Source organism: Orcinus orca, chromosome 16, assembly GCF_937001465.1.
Source record: "Orcinus orca chromosome 16, mOrcOrc1.1, whole genome shotgun sequence".
Classification (NCBI taxonomy): Eukaryota; Metazoa; Chordata; class Mammalia; order Artiodactyla; family Delphinidae; genus Orcinus; species Orcinus orca.
The window spans coordinates 70,468,582-70,495,521 of NC_064574.1; the positions used below are offsets into that span (position 1 = coordinate 70,468,582).

The 26,940-nt window shown below is 50.4% G+C and overlaps 1 protein-coding gene across 16 annotated transcripts in view; it reads left to right on the plus strand.

The window, feature by feature from the left end:
* Nucleotides 1-17,213, plus strand: part of IL4R (interleukin 4 receptor) — a 41,268-nt gene extending 24,055 nt beyond the window's left edge. For all 16 annotated transcript variants that reach the window (XM_033426030.2, XM_004268601.4, XM_033426043.2 and 13 more), the window contains 5 exons: nt 3,152-3,308; nt 6,470-6,569; nt 8,367-8,445; nt 9,864-9,913; nt 11,399-17,213. In XM_033426030.2, the coding sequence (XP_033281921.2) occupies nt 3,152-3,308; nt 6,470-6,569; nt 8,367-8,445; nt 9,864-9,913; nt 11,399-12,935 (1,923 nt within the window). In that variant the 3' untranslated portion in view covers nt 12,936-17,213. The remainder of the gene's footprint in view (nt 1-3,151; nt 3,309-6,469; nt 6,570-8,366; nt 8,446-9,863; nt 9,914-11,398) is intronic.
* The last annotated feature ends 9,727 nt before the right edge of the window (nt 17,214-26,940 follow it).

Genomic DNA, 26,940 nt, shown 5'->3' on the forward strand with positions numbered 1-26,940 from the left:
CAGGTCAGGTCAGCCTCACCCAAACCAGATGGGCTGAAAATGAAGGAGGGGTGGCTCCCCAAAGGAAGTTCTGCGGAAGAGGAAACAGAGACTGGGCTGGCTGAAACACAGCTGGGTTCAGGACCTAGCACCAGACTCCAGCCAGCGGACAGAATTGTGCCTGGGCTATGGCTTAATGGTCATGTAGGTGCTCGGGGCTGCCTCAGGCCTCAGAATTCCAGGTCCAGCTTCTCTTGCTGGTGGGGCAGAATCTACTGAGACACCCTTCCGCCGTCTCTCCCTTTCCAGGGACAGAACCGGGCCTGAAGAATTCCCCTCATTAGTCATTGGCCAGAGATAGTCACATGCTCCTCTCTAACCAGTCACAGGCTAGGGAATGAAATAGCCGTGATTGGTTTAGACCAATGATAATTAACCCTGGAACTGGAGACAGAGGCTTACCTGCCCTGAGCTTTCGGTACCTGACCCCAATTGTGTAGATGCTGGGTGGGTGCCCAGCTGTGTTTGCTACAGTATTGCAGACACCACCTGTGGCTCAGACTGGTGGGATCAATTCTAAAAATATTAGAAACTCGCTGTGGAATTTGGGAGATGGAGATGCTCATTGTCCTGGATGACTTCTGGACGAGGTTCTATAATGGAGTTAGAGTTTTGGCTTGGGCATTGAAGGATGTATAGGAGTTCTCTAGCTAGGGAATGGTAGGCCAGGCAGAGGGAACTACATGAGCCAAGGCTTGGAGGCATGAAAATTCATGGCATCTCTGAGGATTATGGGTCTGTGGGAGTGTGTACAGTGAAAAGGCAGAAAATGAGGCCACAAGCTTACTGAGGGCCATGAATGCCATGTTCATGATAATGTCGCGGGTGCTTACTCTGTGCCAGGCTCAGTGTGTATTATCACTAATGACTGGGAAAGCCCTGCAGGTGGGAAGGTGTTTGTCTACCCATTTTAGTGACCAGGACACTGAGGTTTGGAGAGGTGGAATGACTCGCCCAGTGTCCCACAGCTGGAAATGGCCAAGCTGGGATTTGAAGCCAGGATTTGGACTGAGGGACCTGTGCTGTTCTCTTCTTCCAGATCTTTCTCTCAGAATGGTCTCCCGAACACCTGGCCTTTTTTGTTAAAAAACACACCAACCACAAGTAGTTCCTCGGAAGCTCAATTTCTTTTTCTGTTTCTTCGTAAACCATTTCCCAATTCCCTACTCCTCTCTAAGGTGTGTGATTCCTTCAGTGAACGAGATCCAGCTGCTGCTTCCTGTTTACTGCGATTTAGAAAGAAAGGAACACCGGCAGTAAGAGTGTCCTTCTGTCCCTGCCCTGGTCTCCTCCTGTCACTTCCACCCTGTCCCCAGCTTCCCTGGAAAGTTCCAGCTGCCCTCCAGTTTCTCCAGCAAGCTGTTAGGACTTTGCTTCCTTGCTGTGCACACCTCCCCTCGGCTCCCTTTACACCAGACCGTTGCCCCCAGGTGCTTCCAACCTGCCAGCAGGAGTAGTGTTGCCAGGAGCTGGGAAGGGGCTGTGGGGGATTGGAGGAGGGGCTGCGAAGGGATGGACCCTCCACTGGGGGAGAAGCCCAGGCAGAGGATTCAGGCCACTGTCGTGCTGTCAGAATCCATCCTGAACCCAAACTTTACTTCATTTTTTATTTTTTTAAAGTCTTAAAAATAAAAGTAATATTCACATGAAGTAAAAAATTCAAAGGCTACCGAAGGACTTAGAAAGGAACTATGTTTCTCTCCTAACCCCAATCTCCAGTACCTCTCCCAGAGGTTGACCACTGCTCCCCATCTCTTGCCAGGAGGGGAAGGCCAGGCTAGAGCAGGCAGAGGGTGTGGAGGCATGTGTGTCCTTCTAGAGAGAGTTTATGCCTGTACGAGCAAATGTGTGTGTGTTCCTTCATCACCGTGAAGTTTTTATTATTACATGATAATATTACTGCAAACAGAACTGCTTTAAACAGCACATATTTATTGCCCCAGAGTTTCTGGGGGTCTGGAGTCTGGGCACGGCTCAGCTGGGTCCTCTGCTTAGGGTCTCACAAGGCCGCACACACAGGGGTTGGCCAGGGGATTGCTTACAAGCTCCTGTGATGTTGGCAGCATCCAGTTTCTTGTGGGCTTTGAACTGAGAGCGTCGGGTTCTTGCTGACCTTTGTTGGGAAGCCGCCTGCAGTTCCTTCCCTTGTGGCCTTTTCAAAGCCAGCAAGGGGGAGAGAGTCTCCTAGCAAGTTGGAGTTACAGCCTTGCATAATGGAATCACATCCACGTAGTCCCTATGTATCCATCACCTTCACCATATTCTGTTGGTTAGGAACAAGTCTTAGGTCCCCCTGCCCCTTTAGGCAAGGAGAGGGGATTACACAAGGGCGTGATACAAGGTGGGGTCACGGGGCCATATGAGTCTGTCTGCCACCATCACTATGCCTTCTCCCTCTATGTTTTGAACATGAAAGGCAACAGACAACACATACTAATCTTCATGTTACCTTTTTCACTTAACAACAGATCTTGAACCTTCCTTCCCAGTTGGGGCTAGGTTGGGCGGGACTGAGATGATGGGCCATTGTGTTTGGGCTTGACTTTGGAGCCTCTAGAGGGCCCTTGAAGGAGAGAGAGGGACACAGTGACCCTGTCTGTGCCTCAGAAAGATCACTCTCATGCTCTCCGCATGCCTGGCCCTGTCCGAAGTGCTTACCTGTGTTAACCCACTTAATCCTCACAGAAACCCTGGGAGGTAGGCACTTTTATTATCGCCATGTTGCAGAAGAAGACATCAAGGTCCAGAGAAATTATGGTTACTTATCTAAGGTCACACAGCCAGAAAGTGGCAGTAGGAACTCTTACCTTCATTGTACAGATGAGGAAACTAAAACTCAGAAAGGTTCATCGACTTGCCCCAGTCACGTCAAAATGGCTGATCAGGGTGGGAGTGAGGGTCAGGATAAGGGCTGATTCCCTGACCCATCCTGCTCGATTCTGGTCACAGTTGTGGAAGTGACAAACAAGGGCCTGAAATTGGAGGAATAACCAAATACCTAGGCTGGTGGCTCTTACACATTGTGGGGTCAGCTAAGGACAGCAGCCCGGGTGGGAGCTGGTACTCCCCTCCCCCAGACTCGGTGCACTAATGGCTCCCTTTCCTCTACCAGTTCAGAATTTATAACGTGACCTACAAGGGGCCCACCCTCCGCTTTGCAGCCAGCACCCTGAAGTCTGGAGCTTCCTACAGCGCCCAGGTGAAGGCCTGGGCTCAGAGCTACAACAGCACCTGGAGTGAGTGGAGCCCCAGTGCCAAGTGGCTGAACTGTGAGTATCCTGCTGGGAGTCCTGAGCAGTCGGCCGCGCCACGTGGCTTGCAGGATCTCAGTTCCCTGAACACGGAACCAGGGATTGAACCTGGGCCACGGCAATGAAAGCCCGGAATCCTAAGCACGAGGCCACCAGGGAATTCCCAGCAGTTAGCATCTCTGTTCCCCACTTTCATTCTGTGGCCAGAGACTTCCCCAAGCCAAACATCTGGTTTCCATATCACAGGATGCTCTAATTGCAGTGACGGAATTACCAACTGATGTGGTGTACTGGTCAGGGTAGGGTAGGTTACTGTAACAAACACACGAGTTCTGCGGCTTAACACTGTAGAAATATGTTTCTTGCTCACATAACAATTCAACACGAACTTTGCTGATTGGTAGGTGGTTTTCCTCCCTGTGGCTCCGTCATTCTTTAGGACAGAGATTCTCAGCCTTTCTGTATCATGGACCCCTTTGGCAGTCTGGTGAAGCCTGTGGACCTCATCTCAGAATAATATTTTTATTTTTTTAAATTTTATTTTAGAGTATAGTTGATTCACAACGTTGTGTTAGTTTCAGGTGTCCAGCAGAGTGATGTAGTCATACATATTCATATATCTATTCTTTTTCAGATTCTTTTCCCATGTAGGTTATTACAGAGTATTGAGTAGAGTTCCCTGTGCTGTACAGTAGGTCCTTGTTGATTATCTATTTTATATATAGTAGTGTGCATATGCCAGTCCCAACCTCCCAATTCATCCCTCCTCCCCACCTTCCCCCCTTGGCAACCACAAGCCAGTGTAATATTTTTCAACGTATAAAATAAAATACATAGACCTTCAAGGGAAACCTAATTTTATTGAAATGTGATTATAAAAAGATTTTAAAATATACTTGTTATCTAGGAATACATGCTTCTTTAATAACACATTAAAAACAGGATCTAGTGGTAGTTGTCATAAATACTGTAATTTCAAAGTAGATGAACATAAATGGTATTTCCTGCTACTGCAGCTGTCAGGTGATTTGAGAATAGCTGTGACTTCTGATGGGGGCTAAGTAACTAATGCTGCTATTACTGTGGTTTGCTCCCTCTATTCCTAATGGGAGGAAATGCCAGGTTTCAGAAGTTAGTGAAAACAAAGATATCATTTCTTTCCCCTCCAAGTTCCCAGACCCCTAAATCCTAACGGCAACCATGTTGGAGGTCTGTGGACCCCAAGTTAAGAATCCCTGCTCTGTGGACCTGCCATCATCTGCATCCAGCCAGCAGGAAGGGAATGAGAGCGGGGAGACCACACCTGCTTCTTAAAAGTCTTAGCCCAGAAGTGACACACATCCCTTCCTCTCAAGCTCTATTGGTGGAGCTGGTCACATGGCCACACATAGCTGTAAGGGATTCTGGGAAATGTAGTCCCTCACCTGGTAGCTGCATCCTCCAAACAGCTCTTTGCGACTTTATCACACTTTTGCAAAAGAGTATTGAATTATCTTACATAAAATGAAGTCTTTATTTTATTTTTTTTTGGCCACGCAGCATGTGGGATCTTAATTCCCCCACCAGGGATCGAACCCATGCCCCCTGCAGTGGAAGTGCAGAGTCCTAATCATTGGACTGCTATCAGGGAATTCCCCTAAAATGAAGTCTTGCCAGTGGACCTTCCTGGTTCATACAGCCGCTCAGTTACATCACCCCAGAGTCTTTTCTTTCCCTCTGCCATCCCTAGCATGGTAGCATTTTATCCTTACCCTTGTCACCTCATGGCCCCAAGTTGTCTGCTGCACACACCCTCATGCCCAAGACCCAAAGGAAATGGAAGTCTGCCACAAGGAGTGTATCCCGTGCATCTTTTATCATGAAACAAAAACATTTCCAGTCCTGGTGGCCTTTCCCTTGCCTTTCATTGTTCAGGACTGTCACGTGGCCTCTCCCAACTGCAAGGGAGGCTGGGAACTGAAATGTCTGAAAAGGGGACTAGTTTTGGCCCATGATTGGCCCAAACCTCAGGGTGGGCACATTGCAGCCTAGCAAAGAAGAAGGGGAGATAGCTGTTGCGTGGTGGAGGCTGCCTCGGGCATCATCCGTACAATGGAGAGAAGGAAGGGCTGTTGTGAACATTCAATGAAGGAAGGATTCTTCAAAGTGCTGGGCACAGTGGTGATTGGCAGGTACCTCAACCCAACCCACCACACGCCCCTCTCAGCATCGCCTATCCTGTTCCATGGATACCTCTTGACCACCTGTCTCCCACTCCGGGCTGTGAGCTCTATGGGTAGTATCTGCTCTGTGTCTATATCTCCATTGCCCAGCATGGTGCCAAGCACACAGTAAGTGCTTAGGAAAGTTTTGTCAAATTGATTTGATTCTTCCTTTAACCTGGAGAAGGGAAGGGAAATAACTTGTATGGGACAGATACCATGTGCTGGACACTCATTATTTCCACAGATATTTCTTGAGTTCCTACTACGTGCTGGCCTAGTGGTGAACAAAATAGGCAAAAATCCCTGTTCGTGTGGAACTGACATTCTAGAGGGGGAGACAGAAAATAAACAAGTAAACAAAAATATAAATGAGATCTAGATCCCGAGGACAATAATTCTGGGAAGGAAATAAAGCAGGGGAAAGGGATGGGAGGAGGCAACAGTAGAGAGGGTGTGAGGGAGAACTTTTGGGACCTGACAGTCAGCAAGGAGAGGGGGCCAGCTGTGTGAATGGACGTGCGGGCACGGCGTCAAGTGTATATTAAATCGTACGATCCTCAGAACAACCCTATGAGTTAAGTAGTTATTAACCCCGTTGCACAGAGAGGAAACCAAGGTACAGAGTGAGTGAGGGGCTTGTCCTGGGTCGCCAGCTTGTATATGACAGAGTCAGGCTTCGAACTGGGGCCGTCCAGCTCCAGAGTCTCTGCCCTTGACTTCACTTATTTCAAAAAAGAGAAAGCAGCACGTTCAAGATCCTGAGGTGGCCCCGAGATTTGGAGGAACAGGGGACAGCAAGGAGGCCGATGTGGCGAGGGCTCCATGTGCAAGAGAGGGGAGTAGGAGGGGATGCAGCGGCCAGCTCACGCAGAGTCTTGGAGGATGCTTTCACGAGGCCTCGGTCTCCTGCTCTGGGAAATGGAGACCAGGCTGGACGCAGCGCGATGCAAGCTCATGGCTTCTCTCCACTTCCAGACTACGAGGCGACCTTGGAGCAGCGCCTCCCGCTGGGCGTCAGCATCTCCTGCGTCGTCATCCTGGCTGTCTGCCTGTCCTGCTATGTCAGCATCATCAAGTGAGTCCTGAGCTGTGCAGGAGGCTGCCAAGCCTGTGGTGTGGAGTGGGTGGGAATTTCCCCTCTGATCTGTCAGCTTGCAGCCCTTTCATTCAACGATAGATATTTATTGAGCAGCTACTATGTGCGAGGCACTGGGACCGACAGGGACCCTGTGTCCTTGGGGAGGCACAAGATGCCAGGCCACCAAGTAACCATGGCTGTTTTCCATAGTGATCCTTGCGCTGAAGGAGATATGCCAGGGCGAGGGGGCCTGTTTTGGATGGGGAGGCCAGTGCAGGCCGCTCTGACGAGGTGTTTGAGCTGAGACCTGACTAGGGCAAAGGAGCTGGCCAGGGCAGGAGCTGGGGGCAGGGCCTTCCTTTGGCAGAAGTGAGATGGATCATGCCCAGGGTATGGCCCAGACACTTGAAGGCATGTGGCAATAGACAGAGGAATTCTAGATGATTGTCCTGCAGAGTCAGACCTGGGTTCAGATCCTAGCCTTGCTGCTTCGTAGCTGTGTGACCACGTTTCTGAACCTCTGTTCAGCCTTGGGTCCCTATTTCATCAGTCCCAAGAGTCCTAAGGGACTCCCCGATCACTCGGTGTAGGGGGACAGAAGGAGCCTTGTTTCCAGTGAGCTTGAGCCCTTGGAATCATGGAGTCTCAGAGCCTCAGTCCTCCCACCTCTGAAATGGGACGAGCGGGCCCCAGGTGACCACTTAAGGATGGCGATGGTTGAGGATTGATGTGAGCAAGTGTCTGTACTCTGCCAGGCACACAGTAGGTGTGCAGGGAATGCAAGGTCCCCTCTCCACGTCTGTTGCTGATGCCTCTGAGCCCCCCTGGGCTGGTCTTTCTCCTTCTCTGAGCCTCAGTTTCCCCATCGTCTGTCTTCCCTACCCCTACTCACTGTGTTCCAATGCTCCAACCTTGCTGTTCTTTGAACGCCCCAAGCAAGATCTTCCCTTGGAGCCTTTGCACTCGCTGTGCTCTCTGCCTGGAAAGCCCTTTTTCCAGGCATCACCGAGACCAACTCCTCCTCCACCTACAGTTGCCTCTCAGAAGTCACCTCCTCAGGGAGGCCTTCCTGGATCACACTATTCCTCTCTAGTCCCTATCTTCTTTATTTTTATTCCTGGCACTTATCGCCAGGAATGAATGATGTCACATAATCATTTCTGCAGGGGTTTTGCCTGTCTTGTTCACTGTGTGTCCCCGAGGCCTGGCACAGTGAGTGGTACATAGTAGGTACTCAATAAATGTGTGTTAACTGACTGAGTGGAGTGGGTGGAGGCTAATCCAGGGGGTGTCTGAGGACCTTCCCTCCCAGCACTGATGCTCCGTGGCTCCAGGCTGACCCAGGAAGGGAGAAGGAATACCTCAGCCTCTCAGGCCATCCCAGGCCTCTCCCCAGCACCTTATCCTCAGCTGCTCCAGAGTAAAGGTTGTTGAAGGGGAAACCCAGAATTCTCTCTCTGCAGCTTGAGTGTCTCCTGATTCCCTGGAACTTGTTCCCTCTGGAGCAGAGGCGGCCACATTAGGAACTCCACTCTGGGTAGCAGGATGCTGGAGCCCAAACCTGGCTCTTCTGCCCACCAGCTGTCACTTCACCTCCCTGGGCCTCAGTCTTCTCATCGGTAGAGTGGGGTTAGCAGTAGAACCTGTTTCACGGAGTGAGGGTGAGACAGCCAAAAAACCTATCGACATGATCTCTGACCCCTGATAAGTCTTGGTGACTATGATAATTTTTATGGGAGGAACGTCAACCTGTTAGTGATACAGGGACCAACATCTTGTCCTTTTCTTTTTCAGGATTAAGAAAGAATGGTGGGACCAAATTCCCAACCCAGCCCACAGCCCCCTCGTGGCTGTTGTCATCCAGGATTCTCAGGTAGGAGAGGGGGTTGGTAAGGATGCTGTGCACTACGTGTACCGGGAAATACGACTCAAGATGTCTGGGATGTTCAGGATATTTCTTGGCTTTTGGGGTTGCACATGGGAAGTCAGGAAGGTTTCAGGGTAGGTTGAGTCAGCAGCTAGAGGCTTTCACTCCCTTCCCTTTGGCTTCCATGACTGTTCTTTCAGCCTGGGTGGGAGACAGGCGTTCCTCTGGGGTTGGTTTTTTCCCTCCCTTGGGAGGAGATGATCCCTGAGGTCATTGGCATGTCATCTCTTGGCAAGGTACCTGTACCAGAGCAGGAGGCCAAAAGGAGAGGGAGAAGGGGACAGGCTTTCTGTATATTCCTCTTAGGAGCAGGAAACTGCCCCCCAAAACACTAGCAAATCTCTCCATTCTCATTGGCTTGAATTACATCACAGCCTCTTTCCTAAACCACTCAGTTGTAAGGAGTGGGAATACTTGAGACCAACCAGGTGACCACCCCTGAGCTACGGGTGGGGTCAGCTTCCCCAATGCGATGGCCAGGTGGGGTTTGCCTTAGTGCCATCAGGGTTCTCTAGGACAGGGGGAGGCGGGGATACAGGTCCCGTCTAGAACAGAAGGTCTGAGTGTCCTCAATTCTCCAGGGACCCTGTAGCAGGCTCTGGAGTCCAGTGGTACTGGCTTTGAACCCTGGCTCTGCCACTTACCTGCAGGTTAGACTTAACAAGTTGCTTAACTTCTCTGAGCCTCAGTTTTCTTGTGTGGGTTATAGCAGTGGTTATAACAGGGCTGGTGTTGGAATTCACCAAGACAATCCACATGAAGTGTATATTACAGCGTCCTGCACATAGTGTCGTTTATGTATCAGTTAGATTTTGCTGTGTAACAAATCATCCCAAAATTTAGAAAGTTAAAACAGTAGCCACTTATGTAGCTCTTGCTTCTGCAAGTCTGTAGTTGGGCTCTGCTCAGCAGTGGGGGTGGAAGGATCCTGGGTTTGGCTGGGCCTGTACCAGTGGTCTCACTCACAGGTCTGGCAGGTGGCTGACACATCTGGGGCCATGGAGGTTACTAAGCCATGTATGTGTCTGTCATCCTTCAGCAGGCTGACCCAGTTAGCACAGTATCACTTCCACCACATGCTATTGGTCAAAGCAAGTCACACAGCCATGCCAGGTTCAGGGATAGGAGGAGCTTCAGAGACTGTGGCCGTTTTTGCCATCAGCCACAGCAACTTAATAGTGCAGCCTCCTTAATTCTCAGAAAACTGAGGCTCAGAGAGGGGGAGTGACCTGATCAGACCTCAGACCTGTGTGATGTCAAGACTCAAAGTCTTCTCACGGCAAACACGTGCTGAGCATTGCTGGACGATAGGCTGGGCCGGCAGGCCTCTCGGCTCTGTGTCACTGGCTGTATCTATGTTTTAGGTGTCACTGTGGGGGAAGCGGTCCCAAGGCCAGGAACCAGCCAAGTGCCCGTATGTATATGAACTTGGGTCATCGCCTATGTGGATTTGGAAGGGGATGGAATTGGGGTGGTGGGCCCCATCTTGAGAGTCTGCCTTATCTTCCTTGTTGTTCAGCACTTGTCCTGTGACACTAGACTTCAAGGGATAGCAGGGGGAGGGGTGGTCTGGGTAGGTCAGCTGCTGGCTGAGTCCCCTGAGTTACACTGGGGGTCAGGTACATACTGAACCCCCTTGGGATGCCCAGTCTGTCCTGAGCAAGCCTGATGGGGGTAACAAGCAGGGCAGCTGTACCACTTGTTAAAATGTTGACATAGTGGCATACTGGTGGGCAGATACCACTATCCTGGACCCTTGAATATGCCACCTGGCCTCCTTAACCCCTCTCTCAGGGCCCCTTGAACCTACCCACAATCCAATAACTGAAGGGTTTATACCTAGCACAGCAGGGGACTCCAGGATGCTGCCCTAGCCCTAGGACTCCCCAGCCATTCTAATTGGCCCTTACTTATGCTATGGTGTTGATAGGTATTTTATTTTTATTTATTTTTTAACGTCTTTATTGGAATATAATTGCTTTACAATGTTGTATCAGTTTCTGCTGTATAACAAAGTGAATCAGCTATATGTATACATATATCCCCATATCCGCTCCCTCTTGCGTCTCCCTCCCACCCTCCCTATCCTACCCCTGATAGGTATTTTAAATACCATCATCCCTGACAAAGACTTCTCCTTATTCAATAGATTGAGTTTGTATTATATGCCAGGCTCCAGAAATCCCAAAGTAAGACACAGGCCCTGCCTTCAAGGAGTTCCCAATCTAGTAGTGAGGGTGGACTGATAGATTATTGATTATAAAGTCTGGAAGTGTGTTTGCAACAGGCAGACATTGACACCCACCAGGGTTCTCGGCCTTCCCTAGTCAAGAGAAATTGACTAGATGCCAGACAAGAAATTCAGGCAAGGCTCTACTGGGGCCCCTGCTGCAATGGGGCGGGGCGGGGTGGGTGAGGGGCTGGGGGGTGTTGGAGAACAAGTAGCAGGTTCTCTTGCCCACTCCCCGAGGGGGGCAGGCGAGCTGGTTCCTGATGTGGGGTGAGGGTAGGGGTGTGTCCAGGGATTGGGCCGGAGGGGTGGCTTAGGTGTCCTGCCCACCCCTCTGGCGGTGTGAAGTGCAGGCGGCATGCGCAGTACCCTGGTTTTGCTCCTGGCTCTTCAGAAGTGGCAGTTGCGTTTTTTGGCCTTTCTGTATCTTTTGTACAAGCCCCAACTGCGCTTGCAGCCAGTTTTTTTTAGTCCCATATAGTTTCTTTGTATTTTGTTGCTGGAGGTGAGGTTTGTCCACTTGCAAGCATCGTAGCACTACAGCAAAGGGTCCTGGCTCCCAGCCTGTCTCAACATCAGTCCAGGGTGATTTTGAGCTGGGCTTTGAAGGATGAATAGGAGATTTTTCAAGTGGAGAAACTGAACCCTGATCGAACTTTGCTCTTGTAGACACTGGAAGACTTGTCTTGCCAAGCTTCTGCCCTGTTTACTGGAGCATGGCATGGAAAGGGATGAAGATTCCTCCAAGGCTGCTAGAAATGAGCCTTTCCAGTGTCCTGGAAAAGTAGCATGGCACCCCATGGAGGTCAACAAGACAATCCTCTGGCCAGAGAGCATCAGCTTGGTTCGGTGCGTGGAGCTGTTTGAGGCCCAAGTGGAGAATGAAGAAGAGGAAGTGGAGGAAGATAAAGGGAGCTTCTGCCCATCACCTGACAGCAGCGGGGGCAGCTTCCAGGAGGGCAGGGAGGGCATCGCAGCCCGGCTGACAGAGAGCCTGTTCCTGGACCTTCTCGGGGGCGAGGTTGGGGGCTTTAGCCCACAGGGCTTGGAGGAGTCCTGCCTTCTTCCACCTTTAGAAAATCCAAGTGTTCAGAGGCCCTGGGCCACGTCCCCAAGTGTGGGGCCCCAGGAGGCATCGTCTGAGGACAAGGAGCCTTTGAACCCAGAGTCAAGTCCTCCAACCCAGAGCCCAGCCAGGCTGGCTTTCCCAGAGATGCCCGGCGTCACCGCAGACAACCCCACTTACCGCAACTTCAGCACCTTCCTGAGCCAGTCCTCAGGCCCTGGAGAGCTTGACTCAGACCCACAGCTGGCCGAACACCTGGGGGAAGTGGACCCCAGCATCCCCGCCGCCCCCCAGCCTGAGCCAGAAACGTGGGAGCAGATCCTGCGCCAGAGCGTCCTCCAGTGCAGGGCAGCCCCGGGCCCCGCCTCGGCCCCCAGCAGTGGCTACCGGGAGTTTGTGCAGGCGGTGAAGCAGGGCGGCGCCCGGGACAGCGGGCTGGAGGGCTTTGGCCCTTGCGGAGAGGCTGGCTACAAGGCCTTCTCCAGCGTGCTCACTGGCACCGCTAGCTGCCCGGGGACATCTGGGCTTGAGCCCAGCAGTGGGGAGGGGGGCTACAAGCCCTTCCAGAGCCTCACTGCTGGCTGCCCCAGAGCCCCTGCCCCAGTCCCCGTCCCCCTGTTCACCTTTGGACTGGACGTGGAACCCCCTCACAGCCCTCAGGACTCACTCCTCCCAGGCAGCACCCCAGAGTGCCCTGGTTTGGAGCCAGTGGTCAAGGAACAAGACAGCCAGAAGGCCCTGCTATCCCCGGAGCCAACCACAGACCCCCCCGGGGATGACCTGGGCAATGGCATTGTCTACTCAGCCCTCACCTGCCACCTGTGTGGCCACCTGAAGCAATGCCACGGCCAGGAGGAACGTGGCAAGGCCCACATCGAGGCCAGCCCCTGCTGTGGCTGCTGCCGTGGGGACGGGTCCTCACCCCCGGTGAGCCCCCTGAGGGCCCTGGACACCCAGCTCGGTGGGGCTCCATTGGAGGCCAGCCTCTCTCCGGCCTCCCTAGCACCCTTGGGTGTCTCAGAGGAGGGTAAGTCCCCCCTGTTCTTCCAAACTGCCCCCAACAATGCTCAGAGCTCAAGCCAGACCTCCACGGTGGTGGCCATGCTCTCCCCAGGGCCCACGTGCACGGACGCTTCCTAGGTGCGTGCCCACTTCTTGCTGGAGTCTACAAGCGAGGACTGGGCCTTACCCATGACTGCGAAATGCCTCCCTCCAGAAGGCAGCCTGGCTGGCAGGGTTCTGAAAGACTCAGGGAACCCTGCTATGAAGTGGTGAAGTTGTCCAACACTGGGGCTACGGAGACCGGCCGTCCCCGGCTCCCAACGTTGGCCCGGGCTCGCCACGTCCCATGGGAGTGGAGGCACCTGCAGAGACCAGGAGGTTCCCGGGCGCCTTGGCTTGTGAATGAGCTGTTGGTCATTTCACGGGTCCACAGCTGCCCCAGTGGACTATCGCTGTCACGCTCAAGGTGTGTTTTGTCCACCGAGTTGCTCTGTTACTCGTGTCTTGCCCAGGCCTGGGGTTAGCTGCCACCATCTCACTGGATCGGATGCTGAGCCTAGAAGCTAACCAAGCCAATGGGAGAATGACTTGGGAGGCCTTGGGAAACTGAGGTCCAGAAAGGGTGGTCATTTGCCCAGAGACGCCTGTTCATTTAACAGAGGTTGACACTGGCAGCAGAGCCTGAGCTGCGGAGGGGCGCTTAGTCAAGTGGAGTTAACGAGGACATGAAAAATTGTGATTACCGAGCAGTGACGGCGTGCTGCCAGTTTCCCACACAGCTGTAAGGTTGGGGGTTCCTGTTAATCACTGGATCCCCAGAACAAGCATGCCTGGTGACCTTGGGGCCGGTGTGTGCCCCCATGCATGCCGTTGCTGGCATCGGTGGTTCAGAGGGAGTGGCTCAGGTCTCCTGATCCAGCGAGCTGGGCGTCCAAGATGCCGACACCAGGCACGTCACCTGCACCTCGGCCCCGACCTCAGGTTGAGTAATGTGCATTGTTTGTGTGCATCTCAAAAATTGTTTCATCACCTGGTGTTTGTGTTTGCTGAGGAGGGTAGAATGGGAGGGGATGGAGTTTTGTATAAATAAAGGTTCTTTACCTCCTTCCCCACCCTCCCCACCCCATTTATTAAACAAACATACTGCCAGTCACTGTTGCGAGTGCTTTATCTCTATTAACTCGTAGAATCCTCCCATCCAGAGGTACTGAGACCAACCCAAGAGGTTAAGTAACTTCCGGTCTTCTTGGGTTTCCCTGAGACCAGGATTCAACTGCAGTTTGTTGAAATAGGTGGCGATCCCAGGAAGCCCTGCTTGGAGAGTGGGGAAAGGAGTCAGGGAAGGGCAGGAGGCAATAAAAGGTGTTATCGCACAGAGTGCCAGCGCGGGCAACAGGTGCTTCACGCCGCAGGGGAGCTTGGGCAAGCCAGGCACAGTGCATGCCTAGAGGTGGGGAGCTAGCTGTTTGTCCACCAACTCCCATCTGTCATTGGTGGAGGGCTGCTGCCAGGGGCAACTCCCCAGCACTTCCAGCTGCTCCAGGAAAAATTCCTCCGATTGAGAGCTGGGGGGGTGGGGGAGGAGCGGTGTTGGAGCAGCTTTGGGCACGTGGAGATGTGGACAGGGCTGTGATTGGCAGCTGCCCCTTTGCCAAGGTCACACAGCTAGTGGCAGACCCATAGCTGAGCCGTTGCTCAGCCTCTTTGTAGGTGATCCCTGCTTAACATCTGGGCGGTCGGTGTATGGAGTGGGCCTCAGACAGGCAGGCAGGGGATCTTAAGCTCCTTTGTCTGCGATCACTCTGTGTCTGGGTAGCCGCCCTGACTGCCACGCTTGCAAAATGAAGGGCTCGGCTGTTTGAGGTTCCTTCCTGCTCTGGCATCTTACGTAATACATTACAGAGGTGACGGGGACCTCACTACCTCACATGCAGCCTAATGTTTGTGAGAACTGCCTCCTTTGTGCTGAGCCCAAATCTATCCCTTTAGCTGCCTGAGTCACCACCCCACACCCACGGTTTGCAGATGAGGGAAACTGCTCTAGAGAGGAAAAGGGACTTGCCAACGTCACACAGTGAGTGGCAGAACCTGAACTAGCCCTCTGGACCTTTTGTCTTCAAGAGTTCTTTGTAATAAAATATAATAATTTAAAATAAAAATAACTAGTTAGGACCAAGCAATTTGCTTGCTGTCGTACACTGACTGTGTCACAGCTCTAGCGAGCAGGTTATTATCCCAACTTTACAGATAAGGGAGCAGGCCCAGAGAGGTTGAGGTTTAGCTTAGGGCCACACAGCTGGGAAGTCCGGGAGCTAGGATTTGAATCCAGGTCTGATTGCAGAGCTCCCAGCCACCATGGTGTGCCATCTCATGTACAGCATGGCACTGACTCGATTGTCAGCTCTGATTAGCCTGCGGGTCATCTCAGAAAATCAAATTTTAAAACTAAGCAGCCAGTGGATAGGACTCGGTGCTTTCACTGCCGTGGCCCAGGTTCGATACCTGGTCCCGGTATCGGGATCCCGCAAGCCTCGCGGGGTGGCCAAAAATAAAATAAAAACTAAAAAAACCATGCAGCCAACCAAGAAAATATATTTGGGTGAGTGCTGGAGAGCTGGTTGGATTGCAAGTCCAACAGAATTGAGACTGACTTATTCTATCCCCAGGATCTTAGGAGGAAGACACCCAACTTGTCAGCTGAGGCTCATATTACAGAATATGGGCTGGGCTTTGGGAAACTAGAATGGAGAACTAGGCAGAGACACCGCCCATCTCTTATCCGGATTTCAACCCACCCTCCCAGGTTCAGGGAAGCTGGAGAGAGGTCACCGTTCTGGCTTCCCCAACCCCCTTCTCCATCTTAACACAGGGAAGGAGGAAGCGGAGAGAGCAGGAAACACATCCCACTGATGTTTACTGAGAACTTACTATGGGCCAGCCACTGTGCTGGATGTGAGGAAACTGAGTGACACAAAGTCCCTTCCCTCTTGGATCCTACAGTTCAGTGGGGTAGACAGAAATGTAAAAGACAAAAGGAAAAAATAGGAGTCTGAGATGGGGGGGTTAGTGGAGAGGTCTTTAAGGAGGTGACATGTGAGCTGAGCCTTCAGTGACTAGAAGAACCAGGATGGACTGGAGGAAGAGCATTCCGGGCAGAGGATAGAGCAAGTGCAAAGGCCCTGGGGCACAAGGAGTTTGGCGTGTTCCCAGTAAGAAAGATCAGCTACAGCGCAGTGAGCCAGGGACAGTGGTGAGAGATAAGGTCAGGCAGGATGGGGGACTGGAGTGAGGAATTTATATTTTGGCTTAAATGCACATTAGCCCCACCCACTGAGAAACATGGTCCAATAGACACCCATCTCTCTTCAATCTCTCCAGTCCCAAACGTAATCCATCTATAAGCAGGAGCCCAGGAGAGGAAGTGGAGGCACTGGAGATGTTCCTCCAATAGGACTCCCTCTCACCTCGCAGAAGTGGAGAACTAAGGTTCCTTCTGACAACAGTGACGGGGGTGGTTAAAATCCTCCTTGCTGCTCTTCTCACTCAGGAGTGAAGTGAATCCCACCAGAAATGTGTTGATTAGCACAGGGGAGTGGCTGGCCGCCAGGGTCTTCCTTGGGAATTTCTTTGATAAAAGACTTTTAAAAATCCCCTTAAAATCTGATCTTGACCTCCCAGGCATGTCTCCAAGTTAGGCAGGGAACCCAAGGGTCTTCGGGGTGTGAAGTCCCAGCCCCCATCTCTGCTCTCTCTGTCTCCTTAGTCCTGCCTGTGTCTTCATTTTTTTTCATTTGTAAAATAAGAAGGATAATAAAATCTGCATTGGAGCGTTGTCCTGAAGATAGTCTACATTATCATCATCTTCATCATCTCCTGGGTTTACTCCAACCTGGCGGGGGCACAGGTAACAAGAGTGAAAAGGTACAACCAGTTTAGAAATCTAGAATTCTCAGCCTCAGCGACTGCTCTGGGCTTCCTCCCGTGGACCAAAACCAACCAACCAAACAGAATGTTGCCTGCCGTTCAGTCAACAAAGAATGGTGTCTGCATTCTGGTAAACAAACATAGTGCCCACCATCAAGGCTTCAGCCACTGCAGCTGCCCCAGGACAGTGAGCCCCGAAGGGAATTCGGGAGAAAAACAGGATGCGCCCTAGACAGCTAAGATGCCCGGACTCTCGCATCTTCCCAAACACAGAAAAGCACTAAAATCATTAACTTGAGATGTCTGCTTTTTCTTGTGATTAGCAATAATCTTTCGACGTTCTACTACATGTTTTGTTTCAGCAAAAACTCCTATAGATCCAGGCTGCTCTCTTACCTCTTCGGAACAGTTCCTCAGAGCGCTGAGAGGCTGTATCCCAGGCTATATAGTTCTCAGTAACGTCCCTGAATAAAACATAATTCTCAGCTTTTACGGTGTGCTTTTTGTTTTGTTTTGTTTTGTTTCAGTAGACACTCCAAATCTCCCTGGTAAGCCCCTGATGACTCCCACGGCCGCTGGTTGATCCTGACATGGGAGATCCCCAGCTCATGCCCGCCTCCCCCATGCTCTCTGGCTTCTGCCTACTCCTTCAAGGTCAGGGCTTCCCCAGACTAAGCCTGGCGAGTCACTCCTTCATTCAAATATAATTACTCCCTGACAGCAATTGTTAAAATAAATTTCTCAAATTATGAAAGTGGATCAAAGTTTTATTTTAGATTTTTAGGGAGGGAATCAGAAAAAAAGAGAGAGAACATTGGTTCAAGGAACAATCTTAGTGTTACCAAATGCAAGTTCATGTGCCGGACACACAGTGAGACCAGCAAACCAGAGCAGAGAAAGGTTTATTGCAGGGCCGTGCAAGGAGAGTGGATGGCTTGTACTCAACCCCGAACTCCCCAAAGGGCTTCAGCAAAGCATTTTTAAAGGCCAGGTGAGCGGGGGGAGGGGGTGGGTGGGCGGGGGCGTCACAGGGTGTGTGATCAGCTTGTGCACAGTTTTCTGATTGGTTGATGGTGAGGTATCAATTGTTAGGCGCCAGTAGGTCTGGGGTCATCAGTATCAAGCAGTTAACTTTCTTCCATTTAGTGGTGGTTTTAGCATCTGTAAAAACAACTGACGAAATGTGCATCAGATGCTATTATCTAGATATCAATACCTCATAGAGGAGCTACAGCAGAGGATATGGGGGAGGGGTCTGGCCCCAGAAGGCCCCAGAAGGTCCCGCTCTGTTACATTAGGAAGGGGTTTATAGCAAGACAAATGAGTGTCCGGAATAACGCTATCCAACAGGAATTTTTGCTGTGATGGAGAGCTTTCACGTTGTCCAATACAGTGGCACTAGCCATGTATGGCTATTACACACTTGAAATATGGTTAGTGTGACGGAGGAACTGATTTTTTAATTTTATTGAATTAACATTTAAATTTAAACAGCCCCCCCAAATTTTAAATAGCCCCAAGTGGCTACTGATTACATTATTGGTATTGGACAGGAGGACACGGCTAGATCATTACAGTCCAAGGTACAACTTTAGCAATTGCCTCAGCGTGGAGGAGAGAGGATAGGGTCCCAAGAGACGAAAGGAGAGAGGAGGGACAGGTTGCATCAAACGTTTGCCCCAGAGCTACTGAGGGGCGGGGTCTAATGGATCGGGTGGGACCAGCGGGGGACCGCCCCACCAAGTAGGAAGTAGGCGGCAGGTGTGGGCGGAGCGAGATGCTGGCCGCGTGAGTTTCCCAGCGCCCCTCGCCGGTCTGGACCAGAAGTATGGAGAGCAGGAGGGGTTCCCCAGGGTAGCAGCACCAAAGGGGCCTGGGCGCGGCCGGAGACTGGAAGGTCTCAGAAGAACCCAGGAGACCTCCAGAGGCATTGAATTCGGGGTCCCCCCGCCCTAGCCCCGCACACCCCCCGCCTCAATTTTACAAAGATTTTTCCAGAAGGTGGGGATGGCAGGATGGGGGCGTCGTTTCCGCTTTAGTTTTTTTTTTTTTAAAAACAAAACCCCTACTTACCGCTTTTTTCTGATTACTAAATCGGCACGTGCCAGCCTTCTCCGATTCAGGGAAAACCTAAACGTTTTAGGTTAATAAATAGGAAAGTGAAAAACACCGGAAATCCTGACCCCCTCCCCAGCACCTGGCATTTCGTGGGCGGTCCCAAAATGTATGTTTGTTTTTGAAGGTGTATCTCCGTTAACATCCTGTTGAATAACTTGTCTGACATTATTTTCCCACGAAAGTTATTGATTAAAAAAACAACAGCACAAACAGCAAGAAGTTTCTGAGCCCCCGCTGCAAGGGAGGCATGACCTCACCGGATCCTCACAGCAGCCAGAGACCTCTGTGCGAGACTTTTCCATGACGTACCCTGACTCCTTACCACTCTTGTCTGCCGTTTGCCTAGATTCTTATACCGCTTTCACAGGTGAGAACACTGAGACTCAGAGAAGCAAGGCTCTGCACTCATCCTGCCTCGGTTTGAACCTGCCTGTGCCAATTCGGAGCCGTGTGACTGTGGGCAAGGTGTTGACCACTCTGGGTCTCAGTTTCCTCCCCATCAAAGATGGATAAGAGAAGTACCCTGCAGCCCACAGTGGTGGAGTGAGGAGCAGATGTCTTGATGGGTGAAGGCCAGGCGATGCCCAGCTGCTCTTGTGACGAACTGGCCTGAGCTTCCTGACAGCAGCAGGACAGTGCCAGTTCTTCCTCAAAATCCCACCCTTTTCCAGCTTTATTAATGAGTTGAGGACGCCTGGCCAGTGGAGATCAGACTGGCTGGAGACCAGCTCACTGGTCCCTGCTGCCCCCTAGTGGCGCACTCTTGCCCAGCGCCTGCCTCTGTGCCTATGGAGGTACCATGCCCAGAAAGCCCAGAAAACTAGGCCTGGGCTACCTCCACCCTCCCGACCTCTCCTCTCTTTCATCCCTGTCTTTCTCCTCCATCCCCTCCAGCACCTGGCAAAGGGCTTGACATACATTCAGAACTCAGGGTGCTCCGAGGACCAGCTGTGTGGCTCAGGGCCAGTCATGGAACCCCTCGGTGCTTCCTTCCTCTTCTGTAAAATGGGAATAATAATAGTACTGACCTCATGGAGCTGTTGTTAGAATTAAATATGTTAATACGCATAAGGCTCAGAATGGTGCCTGCACATAGTTAATGCTGTCCGAGCGTTTCCTAGCATTATTGTTATTATACTGAATGGGTCTGTGGGTGTCATAAAACATAATTAAAGGAGATAATAATATTCTAAATTTAATGTCACTTTATTTTGAAAAGGACAGACTGGACCAATAGAAATCCGACACAGAAATGGTCCCGATGGCATCACCCCACCAACTGTGTATGTGTCCACATCCCTTCTAGACATGGTCCATGTGCAGAGTCAGTGTTTGTATCTTTGCAGAGGTTTCTGTCGTGCATTTCTCATCATATATTCATATATATTATATAAGACAGGTCTTTCCAGAGAAGGAGAACAAAACAAGAGAGACCAAGATGCAGAGAGAGAGAAACACTAAACAAACTTCTGATCCCAGCTCCAGTTTGATACTTGACTCCAACTACAGAATGACCTCTGACCCAGCTGTAGACTGATTCCTGACCCATGCTGTGGACCTATTCATGATCTTAGCTGCACACTGACCCCAGCCACCTGCTGGCCCCTAGCCCTGGCAACAGAATAATCTTTGACCCCAACCATAGACTGATCTCTGACTCTGGCCACTTGGACCCCTCACTCTTACACACTGACACACCACCCCATCTGGGAAATGGCATTTCCTGATTTCCAGCTGGTAAATTCAGCTTGAGTTGGTCAACATATCTGGTCTGTCTGTCCTTCCTCTCTGCCATGGAACCACAGAGAAAGCTCTCAGTTCTCCTTTCTAGTCAAAGAGAGCAGTGTTAAGGAAGTCCCCTTTGCCACCTTCTCTTCTGCTTTGGATGTGATGTCTGGTGGTTTGGCAGCCATCTTGTGATCATGAGGGGACAAGCTAGGAGAAGAAAGATAGCGCTCTGAGTGGGGCAGAGTGAGAGAAAAAAAAGGGCCTGGGTCCTTGATTATATCATCAAGTGATCAAATCGACCTCTGGATTCTGAAATAAACCATAAACATGCTTTTGTTTAAACCACGTAGATTTTCTTGGTTTAAACAAGAAAAGCCACAAAGCAGCTTTAAAGCCATAAAGCAGCCTTAAAGACTGTAGTTGGTAGAAAATTGGACCCCTAAAGATGTTCACGTCCTAATCTCTGGAAACTGTGGACGTATTACACTGCAAGGGAGAATCAAGATTGCAGGTGGAATCTCAATTGCTAATTAATTGACCTTGAGATGGGAGATTATCCTGGATTACGTGGATGGACTGATATAATCACAAGAGTCTTTATAAGTGAAAGAAGGATGTAGGAGGGTTAGAGTCAGAGAGAGAATTGAAGATGCTCCGCTGCTGGCTTTGAAGATGGAAGAAGGGGCCAGGTGCCAAGGAATGCAGGCAACCACTAGAAGTTGGGAAAGTCTAGGAACAGACTCTCCTTTCGCGTCTCCAGAGGGAATGCAGCCCTGCTGACACCTTGATATTTAGCTCAGTGAGACCAGTTTCAGACCTCTGACCCCAGAACTATAAGGTAATACATTTTTGTATTTCAAGCCCTGGATTTGTAGCATTTATTACAGCAGCAATAGGAAACGAATCCACAGATACTCCTCATTCATCTGGACACATCCCAGCCTTCTTTTTCCTCAAGCCCTTCACCCATCACCATCCTCTCCCTCATTTTTGCCACTCAATCTCCACTTCCGGAGGGTTCTGTCAGATCTCTGCCTGCTCCGTACCTCCGTCACATCCACCGTTTCTTATTAAAGTGAACATGGGGCAGGGCTGAACTTCATGGACAGGCCACCAGGGCACTAGTGCTGCAGGGCCCTGTGCTTGGAATTTGATGCTCTGAGGTCCCTTTCCTGAAATTCTTAGTAATTTTATTTCTGAATCTGTGCTTTGTAAGGGAAGCCCCATGGGACAGTGAGGCATGAGCCAAGGGCTTGGAGTCTCTGCTCGAAACTCCCACCTCCAGCCATCTGCCCGCCCCCCTGGGAGAGGGTCATAGCCACCGGCTCCTGCACCCCCTGGCCCTCTAGATACTACTTGGCCTCCCGCTTCCCCCCTGCATCCAGTATCCACTGGAGGGGGCTGGACACAAGGAGGGCACAAGGGAGGGTGGAGGTCGGTTGCTCACCTCATGGGATCTTGGTGAAGAGTATGGCGGTGACCGTTCCCACCCCAGGTGTGTCTGCCGGGTGGCCAGAGGCTGCAACTCAGCCGAAGTGAGCCTCTTGCCTGCCCCCCCATCCAGGTACCAAGAGTCACCATCTTGAATTCTTCGTACTTTTTGAAGAAGAAGCCCTGAGTTTTCATTTTGCCCTGAGCCCCTCAAATTCTGTAGCCATTCCTGACATGGAGTCATTCTTTCTCTCCAAGATTGAGTCCTCCACCTCCAAACACCATCACTCCCCTGTGTTTTCAGCTTTTTCCCTGTGCAGGCTTCTTCCCATCACCACGTATAGCTGTCCTGGTCCCTTCCATCTGCAGACAACCAAAGCTTCCTTCCACCAGCCTCCGACTTGCCCTCTCTCTGTCTCTGTCTCTACCTGTCTCTGCTTCTCTGTCTCTCTCTGTCTCTCTGTCTCTGTCTCTCTGTCTCTGTCTCTCTTTCCCTCCCCAGACACAGTTCTCGAAAGCAGTCTCCTCTCTCTGTCTCTGCTTTCTTAGAGCACACCCACTCTTCAGCCGTCTCTGCGCAGAAGCACTTCTGCCAGGAGCCTGCTTCCACGGACAGCAGCTACCAGGTCCAGGCCTGTTTCACTCCCTAGCGTCCCCGGCACCAGCCTCTCCCTTATTCTTGAGGCTCTGCCCTTCTTGGTTTTCTTGCTGCAGGCTGTTTGCTCCTGGACAGGCTCCCTTCCCAGGCCTCCTCTGCCCTCCCTGAAATGCTGGGAGTCCTCAAGGCCTGTCCTGGGCCACACACACACACACACACACGCACACACCCCACAGGGAATCTTATCTGTGTCCATACAGATTGTAGCCAACCACAACCTTTACTAAATCTAGACCAGAGTTTCATGGGGTAGGGACTGTATTGCCCAGCACCCAGCATAGTGCCTGGCCCACAGAGTGTGCTCAAGAGACATTGGTTCAGTGCATGAATGAATGAATGAATGATGCCTTCTAAATATGTCTCCCCAGCCCAGATCTCTCCCCTGAACTCCAGACCCATATAGCCAAATGCTATTGGGTGTATCTCAATTTCCACATCTCCCACCCAGATATGTCCCCTGTAGTAAACATCGCTATCTAATGTGACATCAGTTATGATATATTGTATGAAATATTGTCCTTGATTTCTCATCAGGTCTCCCATGCCTCTCCCACTAGAAGGTAGACTTCACGGAGACAAAGATTTTGGGTTGGTTGGTCCACTGCTGTACCCTGGGGCTTTAGAACAGAGTGTGGTACATAGTAGGTGCTCAAGAAATACTCTGAACAAATGAATGGATCTCCACATGGATGTGCCCACATCTCAGACTCAGTGTATCCTCAGCTAAGTTCTTCATTATCCTCCGCACACTGTCTCCTTCCGGGTCCTGGTCTCAACTGCTAAATCGAAAGAGTGAACATTACTCCAGGCAGCGCCCTCCTCCCTCTCTACCGAGATTCAGGCGCTGGCACCCTGTTCCTAGCACCCCATCTCTCTTTCCTGCTCACGGTACCTCCTGGCTTGCATTAGCCAGAAGTGTGGCACACATACCCCTGGGGTAATCCAGGTGGGGGACACAAACCCCGGGGGTCCCTAAGATGATTTGAAGTGGAACATGGGTGTGGGCTAAAAGGACATCGAGAAAGTGATCCCTTTTTCAATTCTCTTTCTCTTCATCTGACTGGCCTTCCACAGGCTACAGCATCTAGCTAGAATTTCATAATTCGTTTTTGGTGTCATTGTTTTTGTTTTTATAGTTCATTTCTGTTTATGAAAAGGAAGGCTGGTTTTCCATTTGTGATGAAGACAATGTTTCTTCTAAAAATAAAATTCTTTAAATAAAACAAGTAAGTCAATATGAAGAAAAAGTTTTAAAGTGATGGAGGGCTTCCCTGGCAGTACAGTGGTTAAGAATCCTCCCGCCAATGCAGGGGACATGGGTTTGAGCCCTGGTCCAGGAGGATCCCACGTGCCGCGGAGCAAATAAGCCCATGCGCCACGACTACTGAGCCTGCGCTCTAGAGCCTGCGAGCCACAACTACTGAGCCCACGTGCCACAACTACTGAAGCCCATGCGCCTAGAGCCTGTGCTCCGCAACAAAGAGTAGCCCCCGCTCGCAGCAACTAGAGAAAGCCTGCACGCAGCGACCAAGACCCAACGCAGCCAAAAATAAATAAATAAATAAATTTTTTAAAAGTGATGGACAAACACGTAAATCTGGAAGAAATAAATTGTGGCAGTGTGGATGAGGGACAAAAGTTTGGAAGATGTGGGTCTACAGACCAGAGCCCAAACCCTTTGCAGCCTGGCTCCTGGCTCCTCCCTTCTCATTCCTTCAGCCCATACTACTCCCCAGACACATGACCTTGTGTGATATAACGACTTATAATAAGAAATATATATTTGGTCTTCGTCCCTGTTCCTGGCACAGAGCTCCTAAAACCCTCAGAATTTCCTAAGCGACAAGAGCATTAAATGTCTTTTGTTATGTTAATGAGGTGAGCTTTGGGAAGTCCCTAGGTCACCTAAGGATGGAGGCTGGTTGCCAGGGGAACCAACCTTGTGATTAGAGGGGAACTGACAGTCCCTCCCTTCAACCTGCTGGGAAGGGAGAGGGGCTGGAGATTACGTTCAATCACCAATGGCCAATGATATGATCATTCGAGCCTATATGATGAGGCTGCCACAGAAACTCAAACGGACAGGGTTTGGGGGCTTCTGGTTTGGTGAACATTTGGAGGTGCTGGGAGATTGGCTAGTTCTGGAGATGACCTGGAAGCTCTGTGCCCTTTCCCCATACCTTGCCCTAATGCATCTCTTCCATCTGGCTGTTCCTGAGTTAAATCCTTTCCTAATAAATGAGAAACTAGTAAATAAAATGTTTCTCTCAGCCATGTGAGCTGCACTAGCAAATTAATCAAACCTGACCAGGGGGTTGTCAGAACCTCCACTCTATTGCAAGTTGATCAGAAGCACAGGGGACAGCCTGGACTTGCAATTGGTGTCTGAAGTAGGGGGTGGGGGACAGTCTTGTAAGACTGAGCCCGCAGCCTGTGGGATCTGATGCTATCTTTGGGTAGATAGTGACAGAATTGAGTAAATTGCTTGGTGGTGTGGAAGAGCACACACACATATTAGAACTGGTGTCAGAATCATACCTGGGAACCCCTAGACACAATGACCTGACCACTGTACCCAGACCACACTATGTATTTGAAAACCCCTAGCCTTTGCTCATGCCCTTCTCCCTACCAAGTGTGCCCTCCCCCACGTCTCCATCAGACACCTCTCCATCCTCATACAGAGGGATTCTGCTTCTGTCTGCCCAGCATCTACTCCTTCTTCTATTAACCGGACCTGGTCTTCCTTGGGGACAATCTCTCCCTACTCTTAGTTCATGTTGTTTCCAAGGAACTGATCTCACTCTCAGCCTTCCAATAGGACACATAGGCTTGGCCATTCAGAGTGTTCCTTCCCCAGTCTGCATAGTGGTTCGTTCAGGGATGGGCATGTGATTAAAACTGACCAATGAGAGCCTTTCCTGATATGATCACTGAGACCATGAGAAAAAAGATCTGTTCTTTCCTCTGTGCTTCCTAAACTGGTAGGTTATAAGCCTGGACTTCTGAGAACCTTTATTTTTGGGTGGGGAGGGGGCAGGGGGAACAGCTGAGTTTCACTCAGCTGCTTAATGTAAAGCCAATACAAAAGAAAGCAGATCCCAGAGGTGGAGCCCTCCAATCTGAAGACATTATTTGATCCATCCATGCCTGAAACTATATTCTTCAACTCAAAAAAAATCTTTTTATGAGCCAGTAAAGCCATTTTAAAAAGCTAGTTCTGTCACTTGCAACCACAGGGCTCCTGCTTGAAACAGCGTTTTCTTGTTTTGTTTTGTTTTGTTTTGTTTAGATAGAATTCACATAGCATAAAATTCTCCATTTTAATTACTTAAAAATATACAATTTACTGGGTTTTAGTATATTCACAGTGTTGAATCCATCACTGCTATCTAATCCCATCATCACCCACCACACCCCTCCTCGCAAAAAAACCCCAAGTCATTAGCAGTCACTCCCAATTTTCCCTCCGCACATCCCCTGATACCACTGATGAAACGTCATCTTTTAAGACCCAGTTACAGTGGGCATTTCCCCAGAACCTTTCACTAAAGACAAGGCAGAATTGTTCTCTCTTTTATACACATCCCTTTATTATCACTTATGATTGCCAGTTTTATTTTTTGTTTTTAACAATGGACTATTTTGAACATACAGAAAATTACTACTCCTGTTTCTCTGACTAGACTACCTTGAGGGCAGAAACTATATTTCTTCTGTGTCTCCTAGCCCCCAGCCCAGGGCCGGGTTCAGACAAAGTGTTCAGTGAAAATAAATAAATAAATAAAATATTAAAACAAAAAGTGAACAAGGGCTCAGTCCAAACATCCCAGCCCTGGGCTGGGCCAAGACGTGAAGATGCCAGAAAAGGTTTGTTGACTGACTGCTGGACATCCTTGGTAAACAGCTCCACAATGGATAACACTCTTACCTTGTTTGTGTGTGAAGGGCAGGTGGGGGTGGTATGCTTTAGCTGAACTGACCATTTCCCACACTCTGACAATTAATTAAACCCCAAACTAAAGTTACAGTTGGTTGCCACGTCTGGGTACTCCCTAAAATTTCCCCAAGCCACACCCACTTCAGATGCTTAGAGGCAGTAGAGTGGGGAGGCAGAGCAAACCAGCCATCACGGGCATGTTGACTGAACTTCTCTCATCTCAGTTGTCCCATCTGTACAATGGGGCTAAAAATACTAAGTATGTCCTAGGGTCATCTGAGGATTAAATGAGTGAAGATTTGCATAGCATTTAGATGAGCACTGGCTCATTTAAGAAGTCTATT